Source organism: Triturus cristatus, chromosome 12 (assembly GCF_964204655.1).
Source record: "Triturus cristatus chromosome 12, aTriCri1.1, whole genome shotgun sequence".
NCBI lineage: Eukaryota > Metazoa > Chordata > Amphibia > Caudata > Salamandridae > Triturus > Triturus cristatus.
The window spans coordinates 623,329,052-623,339,218 of record NC_140595.1 but is presented as its reverse complement, the minus strand read 5'-3'; the positions used below and the strand labels follow the sequence as shown (position 1 = coordinate 623,339,218).

General features: G+C 46.2%; 1 protein-coding gene across 1 annotated transcript; it reads left to right on the top strand.

The window, feature by feature from the left end:
- The first annotated feature begins 1,015 nt into the window (after window positions 1–1,015).
- LOC146776430 (interleukin-17C-like) lies at window positions 1,016–9,743 on the top strand. The gene is made up of 3 exons (XM_085637604.1): window positions 1,016–1,280; window positions 4,259–4,590; window positions 8,095–9,743. Exons 1-3 carry the CDS (start codon window positions 1,263–1,265, stop codon window positions 8,333–8,335), a joined length of 591 nt encoding a protein of 196 aa, XP_085493730.1. The 5' UTR covers window positions 1,016–1,262; the 3' UTR covers window positions 8,336–9,743.
- Window positions 9,744–10,167: the final 424 nt, after the last annotated feature.

Sequence of the window (10,167 nt, the reverse complement as noted above, 5' to 3'; positions counted from 1 at the left end):
CTTACATTTAAGAAAGCACTGCATTCTGGGAGTTGTAGCATTTTTTTGCTTCAATTGGGCTAACAGACCAGGGTTCAGTGGATTATACAAGGACTGAATATAAGGTGCTCAACTACTAGGAGTGACCTAGCTATGGCTCAAGAGGATGTGGCTTCGCGACGCGCCGCTGCTGCTCCCCCGCTCCAAGCAGATAGGAGCTACGTGGGGGAGCGGCGCTTATATCTACCCCCCTCCCCCAAGTCTTTCCCGTCTTGCTGGCAGGTTCCCCCATTTGAGGGTTTGTACCCCGCTCGTCCCCCCCCCCCCCCCCCCCATTGGCCAGGGGGGGGGGGCACAGGTGCTTCTCCTGCTTCTGGGTGCCTCAGTGCGCCAAAAAAAAAAAATTCCGGGGCTCAGCGTTGGTTATGGCGCCGACCCTCGAGGCCCCCTTTGGGGGCGGCCTCTGCGATAATAAGTGGCTGAGGTGAGATTCGAACCCGTGCAGCTAGTGTAAAAGGCTCATACCAGGCCCCGGGCGAGCAAAAATGCAATGTAATAATTACGACTTATTCAAGCATTTCTAGCCATCACTTTATGCTCACTGTCTAGCCACTGCTATTCACCACTAAATTGTTTTATTAAAACAATGATAACACCTGTGTGTTATCATTAATATAATAACCCTGGTGTCTATTCTTATAGAGTGCAGTGGCCGAAAGAATGTACATTTTCCTTCAGAAAATACCAGTGACAAAATGCTAAATAAACCTTTTTCGGTCACATTGAAAACTCTCCCTTAACGGTACCAGTCAAGAGGATTGTAAAAATCAAAACAAAAAGTAAGCTCTCTCCTGTGCCGCGCGCTGAGCGTCTCGAGGCCTCACCTGGGAAACCTGGCACGCGGGCGCTACACGGCTCACCTATGAGGAAGTGCCTGTAAATAAAGGCCCGACTTCCTTTTACGACACAGGGGGAGGAAGAGGTGCAGGCTATTTTACACCTGTGGATTTTCCGATGAGGGCTGGAGCTTCCACAGACAGGTGTATAAAAGGCAGAGGCGGCCTGCTCCAGAGGCATGAACACAGTTTGAAGCTCAGCCAAGAGAACAGAGCAAAACAGAAGAGGCAGCTCTGCCTGCTGTGGTTGCACGTGCCGAAGGAGTCTGGGAGGCTAACTGAGGCAGAGGTGGCAAACAGCTGTTGCTGCTGAGATCGGCAGTGGAATCCAGAGTTACAGGGAGACAGAAAAGCATCGCTGAACCAGAGAAAAGCCCTCGCTCTGCAATGTATTCATCCGCCCTGGTAAGTGGTACACAAGTTTTTCTGAAAATTTGAATATACAAGTGCAGTGGACAGGGTGGTCAGAAGGCATCACGTGTCTGCTAAAAAGTGAATTTCTATGTTTTTTCAAAAAATATTGGGTCCCTATATTTGGCTGCTCACAGTGTTTTTTCAGTTGATGTAAATTAAAGGCGATGTAGAGAACATGATTTGCACAAGATCACACAATTTGGCCATTGTGGAAAAGTCAGGATAGGATCATTTTCCAACAAGACTACTAGCCCCTAGCAACGAATGCACGAAGTGCGGTTCCCCTGGAGGAGCTCCTGCATAGAAAATGGACATTAATGTTGATTAAAAAGCTCATTTTCATATAGCACGCAGTGGCCATTTCTTTGCAGCTTTTAATATGTAGGCCTCTTGCACATGTTTTGTAAGGCATCTCTTTCTTTTTCAAAATAACCCCCTGAGTAGCACTTTTAGACTTACACAATGTTTTTTCAGCACTTTTCAGTAATTGGTGCATGGGGCCAGAGGGGTTGGTCACTATAGGCTGCACCTAGATCTGACAGAACAATCCAGGCTTGTGCCAAATACATTCTTCTGTATTAACCTTGCATAGGGTGACCAGATCTCTACATGACACAGGGAAATCTTGTTCTATTTCATATAACAACCTATTGCATTCTGGGAGTTGTAGTCTTTGTTCGCATCTATGTATACAGTTGAACTGAAGGCACAAATTAAAATGGTTTGCAAAATGAAAGGCCAGAACTGGTCACATGATGTCCATGGTAGCATAGTAGCTTCTTGTAACCCAAATCCATTTGCATAGGGATGGCAATGAATTCATGGCTGATTGTGCTGTTGTTATTGCATACGAAGGGCAATAAAACCATGCCTCTTTCAGTTTTCACTAGCCCAGAAATGTCAGTGCAGCTATGGCTTCTTTCTGCAGGAACGGAAATTACTGCTTGGGTTGTCTATGCAGTTGTTGCATAGCTTTGTCACCAAGGCCTGGTATTGTCCATGGGGCCCCAGATAACCAAATTAGTGGCCCTTCAAAGGGGGCTGGGCCAGGAGAATACTGTAGACATAGGTGGTGTGCATCTTCTACGACAAAGCTCAGGGAGTAGCTCTAAGGGGGGTGACAGGAAGTGACATAATATCTCAGCCTACCGTGGACTCCAGGTTTGGCTGGCGCTTTTCTACGTAGACACTGGTTTGGATGGAAAAGGCCATTCCTCAACACGTGGGTTTTGTGAGAGGCTGACAGGGCTGGGCAGGTTAATTCACATCCGGCTGTACATTGGCCCAAGTGGACTGCAAGTTATAAACCAAAGATGTGACCGACTGAGCTCCAAACCTATTAGCCTTTTACAGGCCCAAAGTGAGTGAGGCCATCCCCAGAAGGTCAGTCTGCCTCTGGCCATCACTGGAAGTATCTAGTGGAAGTACCTAGTGTGAAGAATACGCTCTATAGAGCCTGTTCACAAAGGCATATCGGAGTATGTAAATACTTTCTCCCAACGCACTGTTTTACATACTCCTATATTGCTTTGTGAAATGGCCCCCAAAACACCTAAAAAGGCAATATTCAATGGATATCCGTACACAATTCATTCAAATATAAAGGATTCTGCCCTCTTTGCACTTTTACTAACAGGGAGTTGGACATTTTGGGCCGATTCGCAAAGGCATGTAAGAGCACGTAAAAGACTACTCCCGTAGGACTACTTTCCATATTCATAAATGTTTTGTAAATTGGCTTCTACAAGTTACTGGGTTTTATACCGCGCACAGCTGCCCCAGCAAAGGGGCGTCCTGGCGCCAAAGGTGAACACAACAACACAGTATGCAGTGGGATTACTTTGATTTATTAAAAAGAAACGTTTTAATAGCCCCTCTAAACCTGGTTAGATTATCCATAGCACGGATTTCAGCAGGAAGAGCGTTCCAGAGCTGGGCAGCTACCACTCGGAAGGAGCGGCCACCCGTCCTGGTCAGCCGAAAGCGAGGAACAACCGCCAAATTCTGGCCCAGAGATCTCAGCGGGCGAGAAGGAATGTACGGAGTAAGGAGATTCGTTAAGATAGGAGGGGCCGAGCCCTTCAGAATTTTGAAGGCCAGGCACAACACCTTAAACTCAATACGCCGCACCACAGGTAGCCAGTGAAGAGTATATAATACTCCAGACACTGAGCAGCGTTTGGGCAGCCCAAAAATTGCTCTAGCAGCGGCGTTCTGAACTCTTTGCAGCCGCGCATGTTCAGCCTTGTTCGTGCCAGCGAGCAACGCACTAGCATAATCTATTCTAGATAGAACCGAGGCCTGGACCACCAGCTGTCTCGTACTGGCATCAAAGAATTTGAGCACCGGTCTAATGCTCCTGATGATGCCAAAACAAGCAGCAGCTACCTTCTTCGAATGACAGGTGAAGCTAAGTGATGGGTCAAGCCATACCCCAAGGTTCTTTAGCTCCACAACCGGAGAGGGGATCCCACCTAACTCAGAAGGCCACCAATTTTCCTTCCAACAGTCAGGACGCGTGCCAAACACCATCACCTCAGTCTTTTTGGTGTTCAATTGGAGACAGTTCTGATTCATCCAATTGGCCACCGAACGCAGCCCCTCACAGAAGTTGCGGGCATCAATAGCTGAGTCCCCACTTAGTGTGACCGCCAGCTGCGTGTCATCCGCATAGGAGACCATTGTCAAACCCCAACTTTTGACAATAGCAGCCAGCGGCCTCACATAAAGATTAAAAAGAGTGGGGCTCAGAGATGAGCCCTGCGGGACCCCCATTGTGAGCTGATGGGAGGTGGACTTACCGGGCGGGATAGCTACCCGAAAGGATCTGTTGGAGAGAAAGGAGCGGAACCATCCTAACGCCAAACCCCTAACCCCAGCTTCCTCTAGCCGCCGCAGCAGAATGTCATGGGACACCGTGTGAGACTCTAGGGGCTAACGGTATGCTCTTCCCACATCTCTTTCTCCAGTGGTTCCTGTGCGCACTCGTCCTACTCTGCCTACAACACTGCGAGGCATGCAGATGGCACGGAGGGAAACACCATTCTCATCACCAGCAGCAGTGCTTCACCAAGGAGCAGCTAAGTGACATGCCGGACAACTGGATGCAGCGATTCTGCGGGAGCCCACTGAAGTGGGACAGTTACAACGCGGTGACCATGGTTTCCCGCCTGGAGAAGATGCAGGGGGACAACAAGAGACACCGAAGGAACACCGGCAAAAAGTGTCCATCCCTCAAGTTCATCTCGCAGGAGGACCTCATAGGCCACAACGAGCGCTCCCTCTCGCCCTGGAGATACCGGTAAGAGCCCAATCCAATCGCGCATTCAACCTACAGTCTTACAAGATAGTCCCACCATGAACAACAGGTGCAGTCAATACAAGGGAGTTGCGTTTACTCAAACCCCGTAAAATAAAAAACTCATTTGCGCCCAATAGGATTATTTTTGGCCTTCAATGTAGTGTGAAATAACATGCAGAAAGGTTTTTTGACTCATTAATGTTCTGTTTTGCTAGTGAAATCTTCTTGTATATGGCCTGGAGGAAAATGCCCATGCAAACACCTTGGGGCCGAATGCAGTTTGCACAAAACTTGTAAATTTAAATTGGATGCAATCATTTTGGCCCAATTTTAAACTTTACACTTGGAATTAGATCAGCTAACGTTAAGGCACTAAGAAGTGATTTAGGGCTTGATGTATGGACACATTTTCCCATAGACACAGAATGGGTAAAACTGTTTGATACATCTGGCCCTTAATGAATTCTTTTAGCCCTGTTAAGTGGTGTTAGTAATGAGGCCACAAAAGGTACTGATGCCACGGTGTGCTGTTTTGGCAGATGGTGTGAGAAGCCACAAAAGGTACTGATGCCACGGTGTGCTGTTTTGGCAGATGGTGTGAGAAGCTGTGACGCTGCAGTTTTCCCCCCAAGTTTAGCCTGGCCGGGATTACATAAAGATATGTTGGTGCGTTCATTTTGCAATATTGCTACAGCTTTTTAATGAGGGATGGCAGTAGTGCTACAGCTATTAGGTTTCCACGTCCCCTTGAGTGCTTGACATAAACTGTTTGAGGGACTACTTTACAACAAAAGACCCCTCTTTCCACTTCTGCTTGCGCCCTGGACGTGTCGCACTCTAATCTGCTAACGCCCCGTTCGTTAGTACATTAAACCCAGGCCTATTGACTTTGCCAATAGGAGCAAAAAGGTCCAGACGTGTATTTGCTTCAGTTTGGTCCAGTATCTCCTGATTTCCCTATAGGTCAGTCAGTCCGTATCCATTCGAGAGTTAGTTAAAGATTCAAACTCACCGGTTTATGACATAACTTGGTTTATTAAACCAAATCACTGCATCCCTCTGTGTGCCTCCTGCAAGGCAAAAATGTAATTCCTGGCAGGACTGACTCAGCTTTCCACATTTATGAGGAGAATAAAATGGAAATGGCCGAGTCGAGTAATAGTGACAGCGCTAAGTGCTCACTGTGCCACTGGATTCAAGCTAGCCTGGCTGAAGAAGGGTGACATACCCTGAAACCAGACCCAGGATGCTTGTTTCCGTTCCAGGGAGGACCTGGCCTGGCAGTTTGGTCTGGACTGTTGAGGCACAGGGTCAAGACTGATTTGCATATGGCTCGGTCCACACTGGGGTGGCGTAGTGGGCAAAAGAACGATGGATTTAACCCAGATCTTTTGACTGGGGGAGAATGTTTGCATTGTCAGCATTCCCTCCATCATTTGTTTGCTGTAGCGCTAAGGAGCATCATGAATTCGCTCCAAGCACTATATGAAAAGCAGTTACTGTAATGCTTGATCTGCGACTTCTTTTTCCAGAACTGTGTTAACTATTCATGGGCCCGGTTTGTAGGCTGTTTATCAAATGGGAAGTTTTGCACAGCGCCGCACGCCACGCTGGTCACCTCGGAGCGCTAGGAGAATATAAATATGAATGATAGATAAGGACGAGTGTTCCGGTATCAATGGATTCGAGAACGGGTCCTATATCGAACCCTTGTTTTAATGCGTTTTAAGGTTTTGCTTCAATGCCATGCATTGCGGCACTGCCCAAGATCACAGTTAAAAATAGGATGCCGGAAACAGTGGGATGGAGAAAGAGCGCAGCCGAGGGTAAAACTCTGGGGTGGAGCACGGAGCTTGTGAGTGGGTGGAGCTAGAAGCCTGGGAGTGGGGTGGAGCCTGGGGTGGAGCACGGAGCTGAGTCACATTCGTTCGTTGCTCCAGGGAAGGAAGCAATGCTGCAAGACATGTTAACCGCGCGCTCACCCGTGCACACGCCCTCTTCAAGCATCTTTCCTTTACCCACAATGCACATGCCGTCTCCTTTCAGAATCCGAATTAACTCACAGATGCACAGAAAGCGATAAGATAAGATACTGCAGTGTCCGCCCAGCTCTTTACCGGCCTGACGTCAGTGTAGTAAACTCCAATGCGGGGGGATGTGCCGACTTTGAAACTGGACAACCAGGTTCGGCGTCGGCTCATCTTCCTGTGATCCTGGGCAAATCACTTAATCTCCTGTGCCTCAAAAAAAGAATTTACCCTGTTGAATGTAACTATAGCTCATGTAAAGCGCTCCAAGACCTTCGGGTCGCGTTCACGCTAGATAAAACTGCATTTTTATTTTTTTTTAATGTAAAAACTCCTGCCTTTTCCCGCCTGGCCGTGGGCCCAAACCACGCCTTGGTCCCGAACGCAAGCACTTCTGTACACGATCTTAAATTGAGCCCTACTGTCCCGACAGTGAGCGGCGCCCAAGTGTTTTCGGTCTAGGTGTGCACTATAAAAAGCCCCAGGGCCACAGGCAGACCTGTGACTCGCAGAGATGTAACTTGATCGGCTTTTATTCCACCGGGCTTTTCCCCGGTGGGCAGGAGCCCTCGGAGGCCGGGTTTGAACGCCCAGGGCCGCTCCTGGTGCCCCGGTTACTTTCCCCGGCGCAGTGAGGTGAATTGTAGCAGTGATGGGGGCTTCAAGCGGGAGTGGGTGCAGGGAGAAAGCGATCACTGGGGTAGAGCGAATGGGTGGATCCAAGGACAGTTTGCAGGAGGAGATGCAAGGCACGTGGCTGCTGGAGCATCTTTGCCAAGGCTGCTTTTGGTACCCTGGTCCGTCCTGGTGTCTCTTCAGATGCCCCCGCCTGACTCTCCGGCTAGGCTTAGTCCAACCTCACCCCATTCCGCAAACAGCTAAAAACAGATGTATCTCGTCTTTTCCTTCAACAGCTTCATTGTGCACCATCCCTTTGTTTTTCCTCTCCCACCCTCTTGCTCCTGTCCTCTGCTTCCAAACCATAAAGTCAATATGACTGGCCACACTGATTATGCTGTTTTGATGCTTTTTTTTATATTAAACTGTTAAATGTATGGTTACTGTTGAATGTAAATCGCCTATTTGCCTCGGGATGCTGTTGCTGTTTGTAAGAACATGAAATAGATAAAAACATGTTTATTAAGGCTGTTTGTTGTCTTTTGAGCACATAAAACCTAAAAATAACACAATATAAAATAGGGCAATTATCACCAAACTACTATATACATACAATTCGTCACTTAAAAATTTCTAAAAAATGACCCAATAATTGCCTTGTTTTATATTGTGTTGTTCTTCTTAATGGATGCATATTTAATGAAAGAAAGTCACAACATACCCAAAGCGTCTTCGTTGTGTTGGCTACACAAGGCCTTGACATATACATTTTAGTGCATATGCCAGTACTTTCTGCGCTTAGATTCCGCACTATCCCCACAAAGTGGCTCAAAATTGAATTTTTTAATCTTTTCTCCAGTATCAATGTGGACGAGAACCGGTACCCTCAAAAGTTGGCCTTCGCTGAGTGCCTGTGCCGCGGTTGCATCAACACCCGGAATGGGGAAGAGACCGCCTCTCTGAACTCGGTCTTGCTGAATCAGACCATGATGGTTCTCCGGAGGAAGCCGTGCCCCCACCCGCCAGCCACGTTCACCTTCGAGGTGGACTACATCAAGGTCCCAGTGGGCTGCACCTGCGTTGTACCCCTATACTCATAAAGCAGCCACTGGTGACCCCCCACAGAGCTCCTATGGAGTTCAGTACATTGACAGCCAACCCTGTAGTGTGATTGTTCACACAGAACCAGTTCGTTTGTTTTAAAACACTTTAAGAAGTCTTTTCACTAGTAGGGCCTCTTAGGTCATTGTCTGGTCTGTGGAATAGTAAATTCACGACTAGAATGGAATTCCAGGATATTGGATTTTGGATTATGTAAAGCAATAGCAGGTTCACAGTCAATTCTTGTGCCCAAGAATGTAATTCATTCACACACAGTCAGTTGCATGGCTTTTTAAATAGCGCCTAGTATGGTATTCAGCATGCGTCTAAATGCAGTGGCACCAGCTGTTGCAGTAAATGCACACAGAAGCCCATTTAGAGTTATGTCATGAACTTTGACTAGCCTTACCAAATTCACTTCTTCACCTGACACATGTTGATGTGCAATGCTGGCAACCATTTTAAAATATCCTGCCACATAATGGCCCATCCCCCTTCCTGAGATACAAATATTCATTCAAAATGGAGTTTGATTGACTCCCCATAAATGTACAAGACTCCAAAATCTTGATCCTAGAGTTCACAATGACCTTTGACCTAGCTAGTATGTCGAAGTTATAGTACGGTACTATGCTCTTTTACTGTAAAATGCATTTGTCATGTTTATATATTTGATAGAACTGCCCTTAACCAAAAATATATATATATTTAACATATTTTATATAACTCTTAAATATCAATCCTATTTATTATATTGTATATGTATTTTAATTTTATTAATTATATGGTGTATGTACATTAATGATACTGCATATGTGTATTTCTAATTATTCGTTTTACCGCATAACCAATTGTTTGATTCAGGTACAATGTGCTTAGTTTAACCTCGAACTGCAGAGTCAGCTCAGGAGTTCAGCTGATCAGCAAAGGTGGTGAAAACAGTCACTTTTGGAAGTGAATTATTTGTTTCTCAAGCGCACTTCCTGCCTGAGGCACGCGTCTAACAAACTATCTGAATCGTGGCGCTGTGCCGGGGCAACAACCTGTCTGGAATGCAGCCTGCCCTGCTGGCCAGGCAGAGAAACCGGAAGGCCCAGTTCCCTGTGTAAGCAGGCGGGAGCTGCGATGACAAAATAGCGAGATAGGAACGAAGATGTGTATTTAATATCTATTTATTATGTATTTATAATGTATTTATTATAGATCTATTTATTGAAAGGCCCTGCTGATTTAAGAGCCTTTAAAACTGTGATTTTAAAGAGAGGCAACATGACATATATATATATATATATATAGAGAGAGAGAGAGAGAGAGAGAGAGAGATTATGTGGCTTTAGGTTACTATTACAAAATAATATTTTTGTATCTTTATGAAGTGACAGCGTGTAATTATTTATTGTGTGTAGCTGTGGCATTTAAACACACTTTCTATTTGATTCTGTCTAATTTAATGCGCCATGGCATGATTCGTCATTTTGACTGCTAGCAATGGCTTGATGGCGAAATGAATTGCTAAATAAATTTAAAAAAAACCCATTTAATTCCTTTTGTGGTGATGTTTCTTTTTGTTACAATTTGACTGGTTTCGAATGAGGTGGTGGTAGGCACCAAGGGGCATATCATCAAGGACCGGCGATAATTATCGCTAAGCGCACTTAGCGCTAGGATAATTATCGCCGGCTAACGTGGATTTTTATCGCTGAGAAAGCGTGCTATTAGCAACGCTTATCTGAAAAGCGATAAAAATCCTAGCGCTATCTGCCAAACGTGAGATTATCGCTGGAAATCCAGCGATAATCTCACAAAGTTTGGCGTTAGCTTGATGATAGGG

What these genes read in the sequence shown, in the direction of transcription:
- LOC146776430 (XM_085637604.1), top strand. An exon ending in CTCTCGCCCTGGAGATACCG is followed by an intron (nt 4,591 to 8,094) that starts GTAAGAGCCCAA and finishes TCTTTTCTCCAG; the next exon opens with TATCAATGTGGACGAGAACC.